The sequence below is a fragment of the Nerophis ophidion genome, linkage group LG11, assembly GCF_033978795.1.
Source record: "Nerophis ophidion isolate RoL-2023_Sa linkage group LG11, RoL_Noph_v1.0, whole genome shotgun sequence".
Taxonomy (NCBI): Eukaryota; Metazoa; Chordata; class Actinopteri; order Syngnathiformes; family Syngnathidae; genus Nerophis; species Nerophis ophidion.
Genome location: NC_084621.1, coordinates 30,864,345 through 30,890,356, shown reverse-complemented (window position 1 = coordinate 30,890,356; position 26,012 = coordinate 30,864,345). Strand labels below are relative to the sequence as shown.

Genomic DNA, 26,012 nt, shown 5'->3' with positions numbered 1-26,012 from the left:
GTTTAAACTGTGTGTGATGTTACAGTGGCCAAAATGATCTATTAGTGAAATGAAACGTCTTATTTTTATGAATAATAGGGCCTACTACGCTATTGTATTTTAATGTTGGTACTTGGATTGCCAAGTGTTTTCTGATGAAAACAGTTTGAGAACCACAGGTGTAGGCAAAATTATGATTATTTCCGTACATACAGTACATAGGGCATCACAGAGACCAGACCAAAACCTAGCAAAATAATTTTCCATAGAGACCTGAGACTGCAGGCAATCAGGTCTGTAAACATGTCACAAATTAGCGTCATTAGACCACATAACCATTTCTGACAAGCTTAAACTGTCCAATTGGTCAAATTGATCGCCGTCTGTGTGCGTGTTTAAACTCGGAGCAGCCTAATGGAAAAATCAGATTTGATCCGACTGATTCCGGCCTGTCGATCTGCTTCTTGTGTGAAATTGTGTGTGAAATCTCATCAAAGCCGAGGGGGGGGGGTCCTCTGGAGGAAGAAACTCCTGAAAGCTTCTGATGAGCTTACCAACCTTTTGGACCTGAGACGGATCTGACCAGGTCAAACATAAATATAGCATGTCAGGAAGCCCACGTGGATTACAACCGCAAGTCCTACAGTCTTCAAAAGGCATCTTTAAAAAAAAGATTTCAGTCTGGGGCTGCTCAATACTAGCTCAGCCACACTGAAGCTAGCCAATTTTTGAACTCTGAGGTCAAAAATGGAAAGAAATGAGGTTGAATATCTGCGCAGTACTTAAGTTTCCCCAACTTTGACTAGCATCACATCCTGCAGGACCTCGCAGCAGCCTCTCAAACTGGCACATCGCAGATTTAAACATCTCCCGTCCATTCTTACCGCACGTTGCTGTTGTAGATGTTGAAGGTCAGACACACGATGCCCAGCAGGATGCCAAGGCCGGCGAAGACCGACACAGCGGCAAACAGCTTCTGCGACAAGAAGCGGTACTGTTCTTTCACCACGGTCCGGTCCGCTGGTGGCCCCGCCCCTGAAAGGAGACACATTACCATTATATTCCTATTACAACAAGAGTAGTAGACATTATCCGTGGTAATCCCGACACAGTAAAAAACGTACTATTGGTAAAACCACAACTGTAGGAAACATTACCATCGGTAATATCGCAATAGAATATAACAATTGCTAATATCACGCAAGTAGAAAACATTACTATCGGTAATACCACAACAGTGCATAACAATTGTTTATAGCGCAACAGTAGAAAACATTACCGTCGGTAATACCAAGATGGTAGAAAATATTTCTATTGTTAATAACACAACAGTAGAAAACATTACCATCAGTGATACCGCAACAGAACATTACAATTGCTGATCACAAGCAAAAAACATGACTATCGGTAATACCGCAACAGTACATAACAATTGTTAGTACCATTGTTGATACAAAACCCAAAACCAGTGAAGTTGGCCCGTTGTGCAATTCATAAATAAAAACAGAACACAATGATTTGCAAATCCTTTTCAACTAATATTCAAGTGAATAGACACAGCAAGACAAAATATATAATGTTTGAACTGAGAAAAATATTTTTTCTTTCTTTTATTTATTTTATTTCTTTCCACAGAACACTTTTCCACTTTGCATCAGTCCATCTTAGATGAGCTCAGGCCCAGTGAAGCCGGCGGCGTTTCTGGGTGTTTTTGATAAATGGCTTTCGCTTTGCATAGCAGGGTTTTAACTTGCACTTACAGATGTAGCAACGAATTGTAGTTATTGACAGTTGTTTTCTAAAGTGTTATTGAGCCCATGTGGTGATATCCTTTACAGGTGATGTCGCTTTTTGATGCAGTACCGCCTGAGGGAACGAAGGTCACGGGCATTCAATGTTACGTGCAGTGATTTCTTCAGATTCTCTGAACCTTTTGATGATATTATGGATTGTAGAAAGTGAAATTCCTAAAATTCCTTGGAAAAGCTCATTGAGAAATGTTGTTCTTAAACTGTTCGAGAATTTGCTCACACATTTGTTCACAAAGTGGTGACCCTCACCCAATCCTCATTTGTGAAGGACTGAGCATTTCATGGAAGCTGCTTTTATAACCAATCAAGGAACCCACCTGTTCCCAATTAGCCTGTTCACCTGTGGGATGTTCCAAATAAGTGTGATGAGCATTCCTCAACTTTCTCAGTCTTTTTAGCCACTTGTGTCAGCTTTTTTTAAACATGCTGCAGGCAACAAATTCCAAATGATCTAATATCTGCAAAACATAAAGTTTTCCAGTTTGACTGTTAAGTACATATATATACATATATATATATATATATATATATATATATATATATATATATATATATATATATATATATATATATATATATATATATGTATATACAAACCCTGTTTCCATATGAGTTGGGAAATTGGGTTCGATGTAAATATAAACGGAATACAATGATTTGCAAATCCCTTTCAAGACATATTGAATTGAATATGCTACAAAGAAAACATATTTGATGTTCAAACTGATAAACTTTTTTTTTTGCAAATAATCATTTACTTTAGAATTCAATGCCAGCAACATGTGACAAATAAGTTGGGAAAGGTGACAATAAATACTGATAAAGTTGAGGAATGTTCATCAAACACTTATTTGGAACATCCCACCGGTGTGCAGGCTAATTGGGAACAGGTGGGTGCCATGATTGGGTAAAAAACAGCTTCCCCAAAAATGCTCAGTCTTTCACAAGAAAGGATGGGGCGAGGTGCACCCCTTTGTCCACAACTGCATGAGCAAAAAGTCAAACAGTTTAAGAACAACGTTTCTCAAAGTGCAATTGCAAGAAATTTAGGGATTTCAACATCTATGGTCCAAAATATCAGAAAATCTGGAGAAATCACTCCACGTAAGCGGCATGGCCGGAAACCAACATTGAATGACCGTGACCTTCGATCCCTTAGACGGCACTGTATCAAAAACCGACATCAATCTCTAAAGGATATCACCACATGGGCTCAAGAACACTTCAGAAAACCACTGTCACTAAATACAGTTCGTCGCTACATCTGTATGTGCAAGTTAAAGCTCTACTATGCAAAGCGAAAGCCATTTATCAACAACATCCAGAAACGCCGTCGGCTTCTCTGGGCCCCGAGATCATCTAAGATGGACTAATGCAAAGTGGAAAAGTGTTCTGTGGTCTGATGAGTCCACATTTCAACTTGTTTTTGGAAATATTCGACATCGTGTCAGCAAACCATCCAGACTGTTATCGGCGCAAAGTTCAAAATCCAGCATCTATGATGGTATGGGGGTGCATTAGTGCCCAAGGCATGGGTAACTTACAGTACACATCTGTGAAGGCACCATTAATGCTGAAAGGTACATACAGGTTTTGGAACAACATATGCTGCCATTTAAGCGCCGTCTTTTTCATGGACGCCCCTGCTTATTTCAGCAGGACAATGCCATGCCAAATTCAGCACGTGTTACAACAGCGTGGCTTCGTAAAAAAAGAGTGCGGGTACTTTCCTGGCCCGACTGCAGTCCAGACCTGTCTCCCATCGAAAATGTGTGGCGCATTATGAAGCGTAAAATACGACAGTTGACTGTTGAACGACTGAAGCTCTACATAAAACAAGAATGGGAAAGAATTCCACTTTTAAAGCTCAACATTTAGTTTCCTCAGTTCCCAAACGTTTATTGAGTGTTGTTAAAAGAAAAAGTGATGTAACACAGTGGTGAACATGCCTTATCCCATCTACTTTGGCACGTGTTGCAGCCATGAAATTCTAAGTTGATTATTATTTGCAAAAAAAAAAAAAGTTTATGAGTTTGAACATCAAATATCTTGTCTTGTAGTGCATTCAATAGAATATGGGTTGAAAAGGATTTGCAAATCATTGTATTCCGTTTGTATTTACATCTAACACAATTTCCCAACTCATATGGAAACGGGGTTTGTATATGTGATGTTACTTCATACAAACGTAAAACAATACATTGAAGGCATTCGATCTTGGCTCGGGATCTTTCCATGTGAGGTTTGCATGTTCTCCTCAGGACTGCGTGGGTTCCCGACTTAAACAAGTTTGGACCCCGACTTAAACAAGTTGAAAAATGTATTCGGGTGTTACCATTTAGTGGTCAATTGTACAGAATATGTACTGAACTGTGCAATCTACTAATACAAGTTTCAATCAACCCTCCGGGTACTCGGGCTTCCTCCCACCTCCAAAGTTATGCACGTGGTGATAGGTTGATCGGCAACACTAAATTGGCCCTAGTGTGTGAATGCTGTCTGTCTATCTGTGTTGGCCCTGCGATGAGGTGGCATATGTACAACATACAGCATATGTTGCTCCAAAACCTGTACGGACCTTTCAGCATTAATGGTGCCTTCACAGATGTGTAAGTTACCCATGCCTTGGGCAGTAATACACCCCCATACCATCACAGCTGCTGGCTTTTGAACTTTGCGCCTATAACAATCCAATTGGTTATTTTCCTTTTTGTTCTGGACGACACCACGTCCTCTGTCTCCAAATATAATTTGAAATGTGGACTCGTCAGACCACAGAACACCTTTCAACTTTGCATCAGTCCATCTTAGGTGAGCTCGGGCCCAGCCAAGCTAGCGGCGTTTCAGGATATTGTTGATAAATGGGTTTGGCTTTGCAAAGTACAGTTTTAACTTGCACTTACAGACGTAGCGACCAACTTTAGTTACTGACAGGGGTTTTATGAGGTGTTTCTGAGCCCATGTGGTGATATCCTTTACACACTGATGTCAGTTTTTGATGCTGTACCGCCTGAGGGATCAAAAGTCCGTAATATTTTCGCTTACGTGCAGTGATTTCTCCAGATTCTCTGAACTTTTTGAAGATTTTACGGACCGTAGATGGTAAAATCCCTAAATTCCTTGCAATAGCTCGTTGAGAAATGCTGTTCTAAAACTGTTCAACAATTTGCTTACAAAGTGGTGACCCTCACCCCATCCTTGTTTGTGAATTACTTAGCATTTCATGGAAGCTGCTTTTATACCCAATCATGGCACTCAATTAGCCTGCACACCTGTGGGATGTTCCATATAAGTGTTGGATGAGCATTCCTCAATTTTATCAGTGTTTATTGCCACCTTTCCCAACTTCTTTGTCACGTGTTGCTGGCATCAAATTCTAAAGTTAATGATTATTTGCAAAAAAAAAGATGTTTATCAGTTTGAACATCAAATATGTTGTCGTTGTAGCATATTCAACTTAATATGGGTTGAAAATGATTTGCAAATCATTGTACTCCGTTTATATTTACATCTAACACAATTTCCCAACTCATATGGAAACGGGGTTGGTATATATATATATATATATATATATATATATATATATATATATATATATATATATATATATATATATATATATTGAATATACGTTAAGTCTTTGCAGTATATTCACTTGAATATAGGTTGAAAATGATTTTCAAATCATTGTATTCTGTTTTTATTTACGATTTACACAACGTGGCAACTTTTCGGGTTTGTACCACAACAATAGAAAACATTACCATCTATTACACTACAACTGTAGAAACTTTTACCATGGGTAACACTGCAATAGAATATAAAAATTGCTAATACCACAACAGGAGAAAACATTACTATCGGTAATACCGCAACAGTACATAACAATTGTTAATACCACAACTGTAGCAAATATTACCATCAGAATTACCACAACAGTACATAACAACTGTTAGTGCCACAATTGTTTGTTGCGCTACGATAGGAAACATTACCATTGTTAATACGACAACAGTAAAAACATTACCATCTATAATACAACTGTAGAAAACATTACCATCGGTAATATCGCAACAGTAAATAACGATTGTTAATACCACATTCGTAGCAAATATTACCGTCGGTAATACCACAACAGTATAAAACAATTGTTGGTATTATAACAGAAGATAACATTATCTTTGGGAAAGGGGAATTGCAAATTTTTTTTAATTTTGCCTATCATTCACAATCCTTATGTAAGACGAGAACACATCTTATTTTTATGCATTCGAATTCATGCATTCGGCTAGTACGAGGTGGCTAACAATGCAGCTAATGGGAGTGCTCTGTTGCACCCAAATATCATCCAAAAATCGCCAACAGTACTCCATTTACATGTCATAACCTGATTTGAACCAATGATTAGCAATATAGTAATTATAAGCTTTAAAGCAGAGGCACTACTTTTAGAGGTGCTGTGATCACAGAACGCTAACTAGCTTATGCTGCTATATTGACACACTGAGCAGTGAGCTGCTGCATCGCTTTTGAGTTGGTGAAAGTTAATTTTGGATTATAAATTATGCCTCTTATTCATTGAGCCCAAACCCGGAGATGATGGGAAAGACAAAAAGACACTTATTTTTTAGTTTTGTTTTTTACCTGCATGAGGATTATAATTAAATCTTCATCTAAACATGAATATTTAAACATCCCAATCAGTCAACATCTCAGTGAGAGCAGATATTGTGCAGTAAGTAATTGTTATTTTTATGTTCGTAGTTTGTATATCTTGTTCAGCACTTATCAATACTGCTACATGGTGGATCTGATTAGCACACAGATTCTCAAACTTGTAGCTTATCCTCCTTATATTCAGCCTCAAAAGTATATGATTCTGGTTCATCATTTGTAGTCTTTGATGGCCTCCATAAAGTCTGAGAAATCAATCTACCGCAGTATGCTAAAAATGATACGTGAAAAAATGTTTTTGTAAATGTGCCAGTTGATACATAATTTACAGCGTGTATATAAAACATTAAAATGTTTTATAGAGGAAATAGATCTAATTCCCATTACCTCCATTGGTAGCTGACTCTTGCTCGCCTTTTTTTTTTTTACAAATTACAAACTTATTTCTGCTCCTTTTAATTCATAATTGACTTTGTTTAATTGTACATTTCTTCATTTGTTGGATTTTTATGAATGAAATAAATAAAAGGAACTGAACTGAAATGTGAATGACAGGCAAAAAAAAAAAAATGCAGTTTCCCTTTAATACCGCAAATGTAGAAAACAGTAAATAACATTAACAGCGTTAATACCACACAATTAAATAGTAAAGCAGAAGTTGTGGTTTTGGAACAGCCACAACGGTCTAACACACTGTTTTTCTTTGAAAGTAAATAAAAGATTCTAAAAATGAAGGCCAACATAATTTCAGGGGGGCAGCACGGTGGAAGAGGGGTTAGTGCGTCTGCCTCACAATACGAAGGTCTTGAGTAGTCCCGAGTTCAATCCCAGGCTCGGGATCTTTCGGGATCTTTCTGCACTAACCACGCATGTTCTCCCCGTGACTGCATGGGTTCCCTCCGGTTACTTCGGCTTCCTCCCACTTCCAAAGACATGCACCTGGGGATAGGTTGATTGGCAACACTAAATTGGCCCTAGTGTGTGAATGTGAGTGTAAATGTTGTCTGTCTATCTGTGTCGGTTCTGCGACTTGTCCAGGGTGGACCCCGCCTTCCGCCCGATTGTAGCTGAAATAGGCACCAGCGCCCCCCGCAACCCCAAAGAGAATAAGCGGTAGAAAAATGGATGGATGGATAATTTCAGGGACTTTGTGTTATCCCTCTGGAAGGGTTTGCACATTTTGTTTTGAAACTTGCATTCATCCTCAACCAGTAATGTTTGATTCTAAAATACTTTGCTGTCATCACCCATATGTATTATTACCAAATCTGAATATGAATAATCACTATTTTAATCACAGAGAATATTTATGAAGTTAGCACGCCGTGTCTTTTTTTTAATAACAAATTCATTATTGGGGGCACAATAAGAGTGTCTCTCTCAGTAAGCGGCCATCTTTGCTGTAAATTAAAAGCGGCGAGACTCCAAGAGTTAAGAGCAGAATGATTCAGTCGTGCTGCAGCTTCTAACCAGAGGATTGCTCACTAATGAAGGTTCGAGAAGGGCCAGATGGACCAGGAGGAATTTGTTTTTCTTCGACAACCCCTCCTCCTCTACAGAGTCAGACAGACCACATGTGTGACGACCTGCAGAGGTGCGTGTGTGTGTGTTTACTGTGTCTTTAAAAAACATCTCATGATGTGTGTTGAGCTATACAACTGACAGAAATGTACGGAAATGCACGGTGTGTGTGTGTGTATGCGTGTGCACGCATGTGTGAGTGCGTGTGTGTGAAAGAGCAATTGAGGAAGACAGCTTGAGAGAGTGAGAGAATGTGTGTATATTTGAGAGACATTTTTGGTGAAACAGCACCTGCGTGTATGCTTGTGTGAGTTAGATGGATAGAAATTGGGCAAAAATGTGTGTCTGTGTGCTTTAGTGAGAGAGAGATAGAGAAACTGGGTGAGAATATGAGTATGTGTGTGCGTGTGTGTAAGGAAGAAAGACATAAATTGGGTAGGAATATGTGTGTACAGTATGTGCGAATATAAGTGTGGATTTGAGTCTGTTGAAGAAATAGAAGTGTGTGTATGTGTGTATGCGTAGGTGTATATGTGTGTGTGTGTGTGTGTGTGTGTGTGTGTATGTGTGAGACAACCCTCCAAGAAGCTAGATAGAAATTGGGTGACAGTGTGTGTGTGTGTGTGTGTGTGTGTGTGTGTGTGTGTGTGTGTGTGTGTGTGTGTGTGTGTTTGTGTGTGCAAGAGAGACGGATACAAATTAGATGAGAACACGTGTGTGTGTGTGTGCGTGTGTGAGAGCGCCACGTGAAGCTGATGTGTCAGATGTCAGCGGAGGGCGTCGGAGTGTTGCCCCACGGGGGTCATGGGGCGTCAGGATACTGTGCGGAGACGTCACTGTGGCTACACAGCTGACGTTTCAGCGGCGCCATCTGCCTGACTGGTGACAAAATCAACTCGCCACATTGCCGCGTGACATGTGACACAAAAGTCTTGATGCCCGGTCTTTATTTTTATTTTTTTCAAAGATCTCTTCTTTAACTTCTTTAATGTGCCGCTCAAACTTGTTTCTGCTTTACAAAGCTGAGGACGGCTTCACACCTCCACATGACCTCCATGCCGGTTATATATCAGCTCACACTTTCTATTGATAGCGACTTGTGTTCACTAAGTGTGCAGGTGTTCGACACCTGGCGTGAGAATAACAACTTGGAACTTCCCGTCCCACACATTTAGCGCCGCTCATGCGTGAAGGTTTAAAGCAGGGGTGTCCAAACGTTTTGCCTCCGAGGGCCAAAGTGAAAATGTACCTCAGATGCAATTTTTACCATGCAACAGCACCACAAGTGAGGAATTTAGCCTCATCCCGCCATAGACAGTAGAAAGGGGATTCTTACGGACCAGTTGGTCACGGTTTACCTGACACATGAAATGTGACAATTGGGGTGGTCACAATTGGGGTGGTCAAAGTGGACAGTGGTTTCACTTTAGCCGCCAGATGGCAGAGGAGTGTTGAATATCTTAAAATGTGTTTTGTGGCAATTTCAACTTTGATCACAGCGACAGTTGCTATGTAGAGTGACACTTTCCATCTTTATCAGCAGACTGTATTGCCAAAGGATAAAAAAAACATTTTCCTTTCACGCGAGATCCACCCAGGAATTGGGCCATATGAATCCCTCCCCTACTGTATAACTATAAGGTAGTCAATTTCCTAATTCAGTTATCCACAACTCTGCCTCATGTACATATTTTCAACCTCAAAACATTGAAGGGGTGTCAAAAAAAATAAATGTTCTTATTAATCCCGATTGTTATTTGTAACAATTCTTAGTTGATTAAAAAAATAAATTGTTAAAAAAATAATATATATACATACATATATATATATATATACACACACACACACACACACATATATATATCTTTTTTTTTTCTCTTGTTGACTTACTTGTGTTTGACTTCATTAAATGTTTGGGTAGATTTTGTTTTAAAACAAAACCCAGTTTCTTTAAAGTAATAGAGAAATGTATTAGAGCTGTTTATCTAGTGTATGGAAGAATGTTCATCATAGAACTGACAAACAATATCATAAAAAATTTTGATTTTGAATCGAAAATTGAGATTTGATTCTGAATCGAATCGTTACCGAATGAATTGTGTGGTGCTCAAACATTCACAACCCTATGGAAAAACTCATTTTCTACAAATTTTTGCCATTTCCAAATGTTGTTCTGAAATCAATGGATGTTCATCCGATCGCTTTCAAACTTTACCCAGACCGATTAAACATATGGGAGATGCTAAATTTCGAAGCGCTTAGGTTTTCATTATAGGGTGTGGGCCAAGCATGGTGACCAAGATTACCCTTCTCCAAAGAGCGCCAAAAAGTTACAACTTTACCGTAGAGCAGGGGTTTCAAATTCAAATGCAACTAATTAGCCTGTTAAAAATTTAAAATTTACCGTAAAATTTACGGTGGTTGAACATTGTATCACTATTGTTTTTACGGTAACATTCTGGTGATTGAGCTGCCAGTTTTTTTACTGTAAAAACAGGGAACATCAATTTTATGGTAAAAAAAAAAAAAAAAAGTACACATCCAGAGGAGCCAGGTGAGGTGGTTCAAGCATTTAATCAAACTGATTCCCTCGGGAGGTGTTTAGGGTGCGTCCGACCGATATTACAATACATTTCTGACAACAGAGATGCCAGTTTTTTTTTTACTTTTTCTAATGTTTTTTAATGATTGTACAGCTTGAAAGAGATCAGTATGAATATGAATTCAATTTAGTAACCACCCACTGGCGGGCCAAATTAAATTACACAGAACCTTTCTGGTCGAAAGACACTTCGAAATGTACACTGTGTTCACTGTATACCTTGCAGTACGTAATTTTTCACATGCTACACTTTATGGAAAATCTTTACCCCAATTTTTGTACATCGCCCAGGTTTTTGTACGGCTAAATATTGCACACAACAAACTCGGCCATTTACCCACGAATCATTCCATGAAAACAAAGCATCCAAGCCTTGGAGAATCAGTCCGTCCTATTTTTTTTGATTGACTACGCCTGCAAAATTATCCACCACAGGGCCAAAGAAAGTTGCGAGTGAAAGCACTTTGATAAAAAAAAGTGAGAAACACTGTTGAAATTCAAGAAATGTGGCGCCGTGTTCCTTTCCTCCCTCTTTGCTCATTGTCATCTTCGCACACGAGAGTGTGCAATAAAAGTAAAAGTGATGTTAAATGTTAGTTATTGCACTGTACGTTTGGATGTACAGTATTTTTATGGGAAAAAGTGCTTGGGTTTTTGGGAGATTCAGGTTGAGTCTGACCTTTCGTAACAAATTATTAATGAAAATTGATATACAAGATGTATATTTTTCTGTTTTAAATGAAAAATATATGTAAATTTAACTCATTTTAATTACAGACAGCTTTACTTATTGTATGATATTTACAGCAAGATTTTATCATACGGCTTTAACATTTTTTTTTACATATTTTTTTTTATCGATCTTTAAAATGTGTTAAATGCAGAAAACTTTAACCTATTGATAAATGAAATATAATCCATCACATCGTCAGTATAATGTGAACCGTAGCACAATTTAACTACCTAGTCATGTCCATTATTTGATATGTATTTATTGTTGTGTTAACGACTGAAAAAGGAAGTGAACAATTATGTTACAAAGTATTTTGAGACAGAAAAAGGGTAGGATTAAATAAGATCTGCTTCTTCCTACTCCTTTTCATACAGGTGGAAATGTGAAAGTGTAAACATTGTAACTGTATACATATTTGAAACACATCACTATGCTGTTATTTTCTTTTCATTACTCGTTTGTTGTTTTTTTTCCTCTTTTTAAAAAAAAAAAAAACACCTGAAATAAATTAACCCCTAAATAGACGTCTGCGTCTCAAATGCACATAATTTGTGTGTGTTAAGCATCCAGTGTCCTTGATGGAGAAAAAAATAAATAAAAACGCAACAGAGCGTTGCCATGGAGACGCAGCTCTGTAACAGTTGCCACAGCGATTAGACGAGAGAGCTGAGCTGAAGTGGTTGTTAGGGCGACCACGGAGCGAGAGAGGTACGGAAGAAAAAAAAGGGGAGGGCGTGAGGAAGTAGGAGAGCAAACAAGTGGATGAGTTCACTTAAGAAGCTCTCAATGTGGCGACCCTAAAATGTCCAACAAGCCACAAAAACGTCCTCCAAGTCAGCGCCGACTTGTGTGAAGAACGACGAGCTCTGCGAAGGAAATGAACTCCGACCCGGAATCAGCTGCTGTGCCTTTAGGAGTAACGCCTCATTCTCCTCAAAAGTTAAGTTTTTATGGCACCGCAGCATGCAGCATTGATGAATAGCACACTCACGCACGTATGTCAGCCCACCAGGGAGGGTCAATGCCCCGCAAGAAGTGGACTTGGTGACACGAGACCCTATTTTGAAATAGGCGACATGAACAAAAGTATTGGGACGAGTGGTTAATCCATCGACAGCAGGTGTCTAAACTGTTCACATCAAGGACTGTGAAGGTTAATTTGTATCTTTATTACGAAAGCTTTTTTTAGACTTTTATTTAACATTTTTTTGTGAACTGGATTTTTTTTTACATCATACATATATGGTGACAATTTCATTTAATAAAAATACAGGAAAACTGACAAAAAAAGAGGAACATTTTGAAAATAAAATACATTTCCTGCAATTGGGCGCTATTCTACTCTATATTTACCTTTAGATTTTCATCTACAAAAAAAGTGTATTTTGAACACTTTTTAGTAGATAATTTACTAACATTAAGATCAAAGACAAATTCTATAACATGCATGCAAAGGACTCAGAAAACGTTTCCCATTTGGCAACGCTAATATGTAGCCACGCCCTCTCAGATAATATACTTCTGGTGTCGTGACCTCTGTTTACATCCGTCATGTCAAAAATATACCCTCTCGCTGGCTACTAATAATTAGAACTACAACTGGTTGGGAACTAGCAGTATTCAGATTGTAATCATCCAAATACGATTAGCAGCAAAGAAGACAGCCACCAACGTTGTGGCTCCGAGAGTGAACGCAGGCGACGACAAGTTAACTGGCTAGATGATGCTAACTGTGCTAACTAGCGAGCTTGTTTCGGGGTCCCTGATGCCCTGTCCTGCAGCTCAGTGCGCCGTTAGGCAAGAGGAACAGCGAGTACCTGCGGCTGAGGCAAAACGCGCAAGTGATATTGTTACACAAAAATTTATGTTTAAAAACACAGATTTCCCCGTTTTTTTGTGGACATTTCACAAGCCCGAATTTAGTGAGCAAATTGTGTGTTTCCATCCATCCAATTTAGTGTTGCCAATCAACCTATCGCCAGGTGCATGTATCGGTTTGTTTATGCAAAAAAATTCTACTTCATTGCTTCATAACTCCAAAAACCGAATTAGCATTGATTTTGTTACGTGGTGCAATCTTAAAAGTATGTTAGCTGTTTTCCTGTTACTATACTAATGTTACCATGCTAACGTTTTACCTTATAAACATAGATTTTGTTACTTGCGCCAACTTCCCCCACTATTGTTAGCATAATAGTATTTTAGCTAATTTTGTAAATTGTCACCTAATAATACCATGTTTTGTTACTTTGTGCCGTGTTAGAAGTATGCTAGCTGATCCCCTGTTAGCATGCTAACTTTTTATGCTGGCATTTTAGCTAATGGGATATATTTAGAGCAAAAATGTATAGATTCTTTGTAACCTCTTGCGGTATGTGAACTCTTCTACTATACCAACAGTTAGCATTTCAAGATGCATACAGCTTCTGCTCATCACCTCTAAAACCATTTTAACCTTTAAACCATTTCCACAAGAATTTAAATTTAGCGTCAGCTCTTCAACATTCTTATATACAATCTACATTCAAGCGGCATTTCAGTTCACTTTCAGCATTGGAGCATTCATACGTTTCATTATGATCAGTGTTGGGTTAATTACTGAAAACCAGTAACTAGTTACAGTTACTAGTTACTTTATTTCAAAAGTAACTCAGTTACTAACTCAATTACTTACACCAAAAAGTAATGAGATACTGTGAAAAGTAACTACTTAGTTAATTTTTTCTTCTTTTTTTTTAAGGCTCCCATTAATGCCCTTTTGGCCTTCATTTCAGTACTGTTATTGCACTGGAGAATAATACAATCTGTTGATCAACTTGACATGCATTTGCATCACTGAACTTTGGTAAGCAATGTGGTCTACATACAACACACTAAAACAAAGATATGTTTCAAAGGGCCAATTTATTTCAGGCCAGAACGAATTGAAAAAAAATATTTTAAATAGCTGCAACATATCATACATAAGTAACAAACAGCATAATAACAACACAGCTGTAAACCTGGCTTCACCTAAGGAAGGCACACATGACATACACAAAGCCTAACCAGGCATTTTTTTCTCTCAATAAATTTGAAAATAAAATCCTGTCTTTAGGAGATCAACACTGTACTGAAGCCCAAACCACTGTACGCATTTCCCCAGTTTTGGTTGAGAGATAAGGAAAGATTGGCCTGGCCCACTAGGATCCCTCTTTATGTTTTTAAACTTTATAGTTTAGAGCAGGGGTCTCAAACATGCGGCCCGCGGGCCTATTGCAGCCCGTGAGACGTTATTTTGCGGCCCACACTTTGATATGACAATTTAATGTATGTGCGGCCCGCGAGTTTAATATGAACGGAACTTGACAGCGTCATACTTCCCAACGTTCCCAATTTTTACGGGAGTCCCCTTAATATCAGGGTATCCATTCTCTGGTAATCCCTGCCGATTTTTATCGAATAAACAATACTCAGGGGGTGCCGCAATGGCACTGTTCTTAATGCCCTCCGAATCCTGTACAGACAACGTGCAAGCCTATTTGATTGTTACATTTGGCTGAGCAGTTCACATGTGTGATGTTGCAAGACATATTTGGTCATCAGCCACACAAGTCACACTGAAGGTGGCCGTAAAAAAAACTTTAACACTGTTACAAATATGTGCCAGACTGTGAACCCACACCAAACAAGAATGACAAACACATTTCAGGAGAACATCCATACCGTAATACAACATAAACTCAACAGTATCCCATGCAGCCATGACTCTTCCGAGCTACAATACTCACACCCACGCTACCACCAACACCCCACGCCCCCACCCTCCCTACTTGCGTCGGTTGAGGTTGTGTATATTGTAGCCAGGGAGAGTTTGGGCTGCAAGGTGTTTTGGGTATTTGTTCTCTTGTGTTAGGGTGCGGATGTTCTCCCAAAATATGTTTGTCATTATTGTTTGGTGTGGGTTCAAAGTGTGGCGCATATTTGTAACCGTGTAAAAGTTGTTTATAAGGCCACCCTCAGTGTGACCTGTATGGCTGTTGAGTAAGTATGTCTTGCATCCACTAACGTTGTTCTGCACAAGTCTCGCACAACATGATTTAGAGTTGTCACTTTAGTTGTGTTATGTGCGCAATGACGAGTTGTAAAGCACTAGTTCTCTTATAGATGGTACGCTACGTGAAGGTATGCCAAGGGTTAAGTGAGATTTATCAAAAACATTCTAAAAAATAGCAGTCAGTCATAAATACTTAATAAATATATTTATTTGATAACACTTCAACAAAATATGAATGTTAGTTCACAAACTGCGAAAAGAAATGCAACGATGCAATATTCAGTGTTGACAGCTAGATTTTTTTGTGGACATGTTCCATAAATATCTATTCTAAAGATTTATTTTTTTGTGAAGACATGTTTAGAATGAAGTTGATGAATCCAGATGGATCTCTATTACAATCCCCTAAAAGAGCACTTTAAGTTGATGATTACTTCTATGTGTAGGAATCTTTATTTATACTTGAATTACTTGTTTACTTTTCAACAAGTTTTTTAGTTATTTTTATATCTTTTTTTCCAAATAGTTCAAGAAAGACCACTACAAATGAGCAATATTTTAAAAAATAAATCAGAAACTGATGACATAGTGCTGTATTTTACTTTTTTTCCAACCATAATGCTTTGCTCTGATTAAGGGGTACTTGAATTAAAAAAATGTTCACATGGGGTACATCACTGAAAAAAGTTTAAAAACCACTGTTGTAGAGGACGTTAAAGGCAGTGCAGTCACAGCAGCCCTTAATAATGTCGGCCTGGTGAAAATTGGGACATATTCGGGAAAATGGTGGCACTGGGAGATTGTCGGGAGGTGCACTGAAATTCAGGAGTCTCCCGGAAAAATCGTGAGGGTTGGCTTTCCTGCCCTTGCAATGCTAGGGCGGGAAAGCCATTCATAGAAGGTGAATTCATTAAAAAGTGTGTGCTAGATTTTTTAAGAAATCTTTTAATGCGGCCCAGCTTCACCCAGTTTCTGCATGCAGTGGCCCCCAGGTAAATTGAGTTTGAGACCCCTGATTTAGAGTGATGTGATAATCAAACACTTTAGAAGTCTAGAATGAAAGAGTATATAAGAGAATTGACAGAGAGTGTGTACCTTCAGGGCTGAATGATGAGTAGAGGCAGAGTTTGGAGAGTTTTCTTTAGCTCACTTTCCATTTTTATGTACTCACTGTCCGCTGTGTCCAGGTACGTGGAAAATGTTTTTCGTGCCATTTGCTGTTTGACGCCGGTATCATACTAATTAACTGCCTGAAATTGGGTGTAGAAATAGCCTGCATGTCTTCTAGCACATACGCTGCAATGGCTTGCCTCTGTTAAAATCCTTATGTGGAGGTGAAGTGGAATTGGAGTCTGTGTCTCTCTTTACTAGCTTTGTCGAAGCATGTTGATTTTTTAGCTGTTTCAGCAGTTTCAGCAGATTTTATTGCTGTTTTGGGCAGTAGACACAACTTACATTTAACTAAAATGTTCTTTTTTTTGTGCTCGACAAAAGAAAAGTAGTGAGAATCTCTCCATTTTCAGAAACTCGGCTTCGGCTCCTCCATGATGTCTTGTTAGTAAACACAGACACGCCCCCCTGCCCCACACACACCACGCCTTTTCTCTCCCTTTTGACACAGGAAGAAGAATCAGAAGGAAAACACTGCAACTCTCCAATAAAACACACTCAGATCTTCTGTTTCTAGCAGATACTACATAAAAAATAACGTAAAATAACGCAGTAACGCATTATGTAGTAACGGTAACTGAGTTACTGAATATAAAAAATAACACATTAGACCACTAGTTACCGCCGAAAATAACGGCGTTAGATTAACGCGTTAGTCCCAACACGGATTATGATTAGCGCATATTTATTAGGGGGCGTGTCCTGGGGCGTCTCGGATCAAGTCCAAGTTAATTGCTATGTAACAAAGAAACCTGCTTGGATTTGTACGTGCGCACATTTTAATACGTCTGAATTTTTAGTAGGAAATCCACGCATTTAATAATACATGAGGCCCCAAAACAGCAATATGTTCTCTCGCTGAGCAGAAGGGGCGTTTTTGTTGATCATAGTATTTCTGTTGTTTGATTTAAATAAACAAGAACATCAGTTGTCAGGTGATGACTGATTAACAAAAGAAAGATCCTAGGACGACAAATAGGACAAGAGGAGCTATTGAAGAATTTAAACCAAATCCTGTGCGTCCTGTCCCTTCCTAAGGACAATAAACAAGATTTGAGTCCCAGTCTCTTTGTTGTCGCTAACGTCTGACGCACACTGCAGTCTTTTAATATCTCAAATTTTTTTGTAGCTTTATCCAAAAAAACCTGATCTCACCGATCCAGACGTCGTTGCCAAACCAGGAGAGGTTCTTCTGAGAGCTGTCATAGTAGCCGATCTTCTTGTAACTGCCACCTGTGCGGGAAGGAGAGTAGACATCATCAAAGCCGGAACAGACATATTTTATCGAGGACGTAATTAATGCAACAGACAAAAAGGCGCACAAAAAACAATTTATGAACGATGTTACGCAAAACTGAAGCACAGTCAGCATCTAAAGGAGTGTGCTTTGCTTTTTGGGTGGGGGGGTTGTGGTTTTTTTTTGTGATACTACCACAGCAAGCTAATGAACACAGAACCAGAAATAATAATGATTAGGGGTGTCTGAAGCATCTTTTTCACTCCTCATACTACACTGATATTAGTGATCATACTTTACAGTGTCAAGATCCGATATTGATACCGCTTGATATCAACAAAAAAAAACAAGTATCTGAAGATATTGGCTCGCATCTCAAATCTCTCATATCAGATCCGATACAAGCAGTCCTGCAGATTTAAAGTTGGACAGACAGTTAACATCTAAAATGTCCTCCAATAACCACACAAGGTTGGTCTTTTCTTCTGTTTTAGTCAAGTCACCTGTATAGGCTACTAGGAGCTAGCAGCTACACAGCAGCGAAGCACACAATAGCACACAAACTTGACATACATAGTAAGTGTCCTTAATTGAACAATATTGCAGTCTAAAACAGCACATTTGTGAATCCAAACAAGTATCAAATAGTTATAGTTACTTATTACTTACACATACAAAGTCACCAAAGCTGAAGTGTATTACAAAGTATCCAGTAACAAACGTGTACACATTATTCAACTTACTGCGTATCACATTATGAATGACACACCTATTCTTTTTGTTTAAATTCAGCTCGATATATTTTTAGACATTTAGCAACTTACAATAAAGACAATAAAGATGACTACTTTGTTCAGAAAAATTTGTTTACGGTGCTGCTCCTTAGGCTGCTACAAAATAGAAAAATGCCTATTTTACCAAAGGTATGTAGACAAATTTTAGCTAGCGGGCTTTGGCCTAAATGAAAGCTATTGTTTTTAACAGTTAGCGAGCAAACTATCTTGCTGACGAGAGTCGGAGACGGCATTCTCCAAATGTCAAGCGTGCCTCTGCTTTAAATGCACTTTTTTTTTTTTCTTCTCCTTCTAATATTTATATAGCGCTTTTCTCTAGTGACTCAAAGCGCTTTACATAGTGAAACCCAATATCTAAGTTACATTTAAACCAGTGTGGGTGGCACTGGGAGCACGTGGGTAAAGTGTCTTGCCCAAGGACACAACGGCAGTGACTAGGATGGCGTAAGCGGGAATCGAACCTGCAACCCTCAAGTTGCTGGCACGGCCACTCTACCAACCGAGCTATACATCCTCTTTGCGGTGAAACGTTGCCATACTTTTGTTGTTTTCACTCACAGTGTTGTTGCAGTGGCCACAGCCATTTTCCTCTTCGTGTTGCTTGCCGACTGACTGCGCTTATTCGTGCATCTTCGTTTCCCGCCGGAAAAACACAAGCGAACACGTCACCGACCATAATCAACAAGTAATTTATCAGCGACAAATTTTATCATCAATTTTTGACCAAATCAACTAATTATTATGCTCATGACCTTTTTTTAATGAATTATTGTAACCACTGTGACTTGGGTGTCGCCAAGTCACGAATTAACACTGTACTTCAAAATCTGTCAGCAGGGTAATGTTTTTATATCTATTTATCTGTGTTTGACTAATCTAACATGATCAAACCTTTTCTAACATTGCACACTACAAAATATGAAAACTATGTGCTATGATTACCGCTTATGTTGTATCGGGTTAATATTGGTATCGGCCAACATTCAAGGTTCCAATATTGGTGTCGTATCGGAAGTTAAACAATTGTATTGGAACACCCATGCTTACCTTTTGTATATGACTTCACTAAAAATAAAGGACAGCAGGACTTCTTGTATCGCAGCGCTTGTATCGCACATTTTAGATGCTAAACCATATAATCCCAAGCTTGTTTTTTCGGCTGATATTAGATCGATTTCCATATTGGATCTGGACAAACTGAAAAACGATCAAATTGTGTCTATAATAATAATATAATGCCAAACTTGTGACAACATAGCAGCAGTGTAGCAACCATATATAAATGTATCTGTAATGGCTGCTCACTACAATATGGCTAAGTAAAAACTCAATTGGCACTGACGATGTTCACGTCATGTTCCTGTAATGAAGTGTCAGCGTATGCTCTTTCCCCCCATGGAACCCTCCTGTCGTGTCACAAATACGGCTCTGATTGGTCGACCCGTACTAATTTATTTCCTGAGTGTTTAGAAGGCGTACGTCTCACCATTGCAGATACCTTCGCCACTGATTTCTGTTGAACATTGGCAATAAAAGTGGTTCCAGCTGCAATAACACTGGCACTCTTTAACTGCCATGGTTCGCTCACAGCGAAGGAAGCCAGCTGGCTAATTAAAGAGTCGATGAATGCCATGGTTCCTCTGAGTTGACTCTCCAGTAAACATCACCCTGAACATTTCGGCAGAGAATTGCACATCACACACTTAACCCAGAGGAAGAATGTTTCAGAGGATCAAGATGGCACAGGAACATAATCCAGGCTGCATGAACACAGTACCAATGTGGCTGTTCAGTACATACGTCCTTGTCATGATAAGTCAACAAAGTCAGAATGTACTTTACCGTATTTCTCCGGGACATAGGGCGCATCAGATTCTAAGGCGCACTGCCGATGAGCAGGTCTATTCAGGTCTGTTTTTAAACAAAAGGCATACCTTACATAAGGCGCATTAAAGGGGTCATATTATTATTTTTTTTTTATACATTTCAAACACTTCCTTGTGGTCTACATAACATGTAATGGTGGTTCTTTGGTCAAAATGTAGCAAAGATTATGTTTTACAGACCATCTTCAAGCTACTTTCTGACCGTCTCTCCAGGATGCGCAGTTTTGTGGGCGGTCTTATTTACATGCCTCCACTTCGACAGCGTCTTCTCCTCGCTACCTTTGTTATAGTTTTAGCGCCTCCATAGCGGACCTACTGACAAATATAAGTGAGACCTGTACACTATTTTGTATTAGAAATTGCAACAGTTGAGGATGAATGCCCCACAACAAGAGGATAGAGAAAAAGAAGCAGCTTATTGACTACGACTGGACTACGATTGCGGAGGCGCGCACATTTTCAGGACTTATGCAGGTCCCAAGTACACATCAGCAGGTACCAATAGGTAAGAAAAGTTGGTTTTGTATAATATTGTGAAACAAAACGTCAGCTAATGTCTCCTAGTAGGTGCCATTTTGGGATCCTTATACACACATAATCATACTCGTATGTCAAAGCACAGCACGCGTGACTATACAACAAGCTTACCAAAGACGTACTAAGACATTTTGACTGATTTCTGAGCGCCGTGTGTAATGTTCTATATTTTCAATGAAACATCAAGGTTTTGGTGTTGGTTGTTTACGGGTACTTGCTAGTGTCATTTATTGAACAGATGGGGTCAACCTGCAGTCCACACATATCTCTTTTGTCTGATTGCTATCTACTGGTCACACTTATCATTGCAACATGTACCCAATAAAAATGCTTCGAGATCGGTAAGCACAACCAGAATCAAAACGTACATTAGGCGCAGAGGGTAATAAGGCGCACTGTCAATTTTTGAGAAAATGAAAATCCTTTCATTAAGAACGCCTTATAGTCCAAAAATACTGTACTCCCCATCTTTAACACAATATCCGACAAGTATGTATTGAGCTACACATGGTAAAAGTTGTTTTGATTATTCAAATGTTTCACTTCATATTTTCGCTTTATGACATTTTACCACATAATGATGCACAACGGCGCCCGTTGGATCGTGCAGGTGTACCTAATGAAGTGTCTGTCCTTGCACGCCACTGCTTCCTTGTTAATGAAATGTGGAACAGCGCGCTAGAAGAAAGAAGGGATGAAGAGCAGAAGAACAAACACAGAGGACAAAAGGGAGGGAAAAAAGGAGCTTATGTGGCGGTCTTGACCAGGAATACTGATAAGCTCCCCCGGTGAGCTGCGGATTCAAGGCGGGTCATTTTATGGCGGGGGCCAAATTACCTCTGACACCTCTACAGCAAATCTGAGTGGGGAGCGCAAGGCAGGAGCCCGGGGATATAGGCCGGAATGTGAAGGCTCATCCTTCAAGGAAGCAAAGAAGAAAAGAATTGGGGTATAATCCTAAACCTCGTGGCGTGCAGGGGAAGTCATTAAGTGACAAAGTGGAGCCTCAACGCAGCCCGCTGGCCAATTCCAGTAATCCTAGAAACACCCCAAAGACGACGACTTTGCAACTTCAACTAAAGAGACTCTGGCATGAGCTAAAAGCACAACTTGAAATTCACACTCAGAAATGATTCACATCACTTTTTCCTATCAAAGTGATAACGAGTGCTCAGAAAACATGTGTGATGGCTTCATGTCCGCCTGTGAAATGTGTGAAACAAGCATTGATTGATGATAATGCTACTCTGCTTGTAAATACCTCATTCAAACACTCCAATTAACGTTTCCACTCAAACAGTCTCATGTAGTCGCCAGGGGCCTTATATATTAACTTGCTTATGGTAAATGGTAAATGGGTTGTACTTGTATAGCGCTTTTGTACCCCTTTTTAAGGAGCCCAAAGCTCTTTGACAGTATATCCACATTCGCCCATTCACACACACATTCACACACTGACGGCGGGAGCTGCCATGCAAGGCGCTAACCAGGGCCCATCAGGAGCAGAAAAACCTGGCAAATGCCCTTTTTCAAGGCAAAGTAAAGGCATCCTGATAGCAATATTTTGGTACGGATAAGAAAATCTATTTCGATACTTTTCAAAATAAAAGGGACCACATCCAATGTAATTTTTGGCTTTATTTTAACAAAACATTTTTATAATACATTAAAAACAGAGTTTCTTATTGCACTCAAAGAACAATTTACAATTTTATATAAAACCTGCCATAACCAAGGATTATAGGTTGGAATAAAATAGAAAGCTCTTCTGACCTTATAACAAATGCTTTATGATTTATGGTTGCCACTCTTGGTCTGTGCTTTTAGAGAAATAAAATCATGCGTAAATATTAAAAACAATACTATGACTAAAACTACACAAATAAGAATGTAAAACACACACTGTTAAGGATGAAAAACATATTGTAGCAATTTGTCGCAGAATTTAGTGCATTGGTTTGAGCTACGTGGGCGGTTTTGACTCCGCAGATATTTGGCATCAAGCCAGGCAGCTGTGTGCGCGTCTACGTATCTGTATGTGCACAACAGGTGAGATAGTTAACTACATTACCTTTAATCTCCTTGTTTCAATTTGCTTATGATGTAAAAAAAAAAAGAAAAAAAGCTTGGATTTGTACGCACACTTTAACACATCTGAATTTTTTCTTGCTTACATACTTATCTTGATTTAAAGTTACATCTATTTTTAGTAGGAAATCCATGCAAGTCTTAATACATGAGGCCCCAGGTGCGTGGTCTGAGAAAGTGAATAACAGCTAATTAGCACCATGTCAAAAAAACACGTTTGGCTGTAGGTAACCTCCTGAAGATATTTTTTTCATTAACTCCACAAGATGGCACTAGCTGCATTAAAAGTTAATGAATGAATCTGTTTGTGCAGTGACCTTTTACTTGATACCGTATTTTTGGATTATTAATCGCTCCGGAGTATACGTCGCACCGGCTGAAAATGCATAACCTACTCGGTGGCCTAGTGGTTAGAGTGTCCGCCCTGAGGTCGGTAGGTTGGGAGTTCAAACCCCGGCCAATTCATACCAAAGACTATAAAAAAAATGGGATCCATTGCCTCCCTGCTTGGCACTCAGCATCAAGGGTTGGAATTGGGGGTTAAATCAACATAAATGATTCCCGGGCGCGGCACCGCTGCTGCTCCCCTCACTTCCCAGGGAGCGATCAAGGGGATGGGTCAAATGCAGAGGACAAATTTCACCACACCTAGTGTGTGTGTGACAATCATTGGTACTTTAACTTTAATAAAAAAGGAAAAAAACATACTGCGCACTAGAGTATAAGTCGCATTTTGGGGGGAAATTTATTTTAAAAAATCCAACACAAAGAATAGACATTTTAAAGACAATTTAAAATAAATAAAAAATAGTGAACAACAGGCTGAATAAGTGTACGTTATTTGACGCATAAATAACCAACTAAGAACGTGCCTGGTATGTCAACGTAACATGTTATGGTAAGAGTCGTTCAAATAACTATAACATATACAACATGCTATACATTTACCAAACAATCTGTCAATCCTAATCGATAAATGCAATGAAATCTTCTTCCTGTCTGTCGCTTCTAGACAACTCTGCCAACTCCAAAGGTATGCGCCGCTTCCTCTTGTCGTTTTTTGCTGAATATTTCATTACGCCCAGCTTGTAATCTGCAGTACATGATTTCCTTTTCGGTCCTGTTTTTGTTCATCCCTTCTCAGTTTTTATAAGTTACCGCAAGCGATGAAATGATCCATTTTAATAGCTACGGCAGTAGCATATAGCATATAGCAGTTAGCATTCCATGACCCACAATGCACTTCTGCCATGACCCTCCCCCGCTGAATTCTTATTGGTTGACATGTATGTGATGATTGCTGACGTGTGTGTGAGGATTGCTGACATTTTCTTTGTCTCTTCCGCAAATTAGTTAAATAATATTATTTGATATTGTGTAATCTGCTGTACATGATTTCCTTTTCGGTGCCATTTTTGTTCAGCCATTCTCAGTTTTTATAAGTTACCGACAACGATGAAATTATCCATTTTATAGCTACGGCAGTAGCATATAGCATATAGCAGTTAGCATTCCATGACCCACAATGCACTTCTGCCATGACCCTCCCCCGCCGAATTCTTATTGGTTGACGTGTATGTGACGATAGCTGACGTGTGTGTGACAATTGCTGACATTTTCTTTGTCTCTTCCGCGAATGAGAAAAATAATATTATTTGATATTTTACGGTAATGTGTTAATAATTTCACACATAAGTCGCTCCGGAGTATATGTCGCACCCCCGGCCAAACTATGAAAAAAACTGCGATTTATAGTCCAAAAAATACGGTACTTATACTAATGCACTCCAAATTGTATAAATAGCTTGCATGTCGAACACGAGTGTCCAAGTTCTTTCCAGTGAGGGCGACGTACATAAGATACTACAAACAATACAAATTGGGTCTATCAATATATGTTAAATCAGGCCAGGGTAATTATTTTGACTCGGGGTCACATTGAGAGAAAAAAAAGTATTTAGAGGCTGGTGTTCAATATATATGAACTCCAATTACCACAAATTTATATATATATATATATATATATATATATATATATATATATATATATATATATATATATATATATATATATATATATATATATATATATATATATATATATATATATATATATATATATATGTATGAACCTCCTCTTGGACCAACTTTCTCCTTTCCTTTCCTCTGGCTCTGCTGTAGCTTGGTTTGGTGTTACTACCCAGCCCAGCCCGACCAGTAGCTACGGTTCCTACCACGGTGCTGTGCCGCAACCTCGCCTCTGCCCGCTCCACTGCATCCTGGGCACGCCACTTCCTTCCTGTTCTGACCTCCACACCTGCTGATGATACTTTCCCATCAGCAGAATCTCTGTAGAGCAGGACTTCTCTGGCCCTGGAAACCTTGAACTCCTCTGCCAGACAACTGAAAGGAAGCTGCAGCTTGGTGTTGTGCCCAAACAAAGCAATGCTGCTTAGGCTCCGTGGAAGACCCAGCCACCTGCGCAGGGACGAGCTGATCTTCCTCTCGAATCCCTCCACGATGGTCATTGGGAATTCGTACATCAGCAGCGGCCAGAGGATACGAGGCAGGATGCCATGCTGATATATCCAGGCTTTGAACTTCCCTGGAAGTCCCGACTTGTCCACCGCTGACAGCCACATGTTGAGCTTATCTCTGGTAGCTTGACGTGCAGCGGAATCCTTCAGATCACCAGTGAAGAGCTTGCCCAGGCTCTTCACTGGCTTTTCTGACACCGATGGAATTTGGATGTCTGCCAGACTGAAGCGAAAGTGGTCGGATACTTTACCTTTCCTCAAGACCAAGGACCTGGACTTAGAGGGCTTGAAACTCATTCTTGCCCAACTAATGAGTCGATCAAGGCCTTGAAGGAGCCATCTGCATCCAGACACTGATGTTGTGGTTACCGTGAGATCATCCATGAATGCTCTAATCGGAGGTTGCC

At 39.3% G+C, this 26,012-nt stretch overlaps 1 protein-coding gene across 2 annotated transcripts in view; it reads right to left on the bottom strand.

Moving 5' to 3' along the window:
* The window catches only part of LOC133561904 (gamma-aminobutyric acid type B receptor subunit 1-like), a 126,481-nt gene that overhangs the window by 32,496 nt on the left and 67,973 nt on the right, over positions 1–26,012 (bottom strand). For both annotated transcript variants that reach the window (XM_061915553.1, XM_061915554.1), the window contains exons 9-10: positions 17,682–17,759; positions 864–1,014 (exon numbers count right to left, since the gene is read on the bottom strand). In XM_061915553.1, the coding sequence (XP_061771537.1) occupies positions 864–1,014; positions 17,682–17,759 (229 nt within the window). The remainder of the gene's footprint in view (positions 1–863; positions 1,015–17,681; positions 17,760–26,012) is intronic.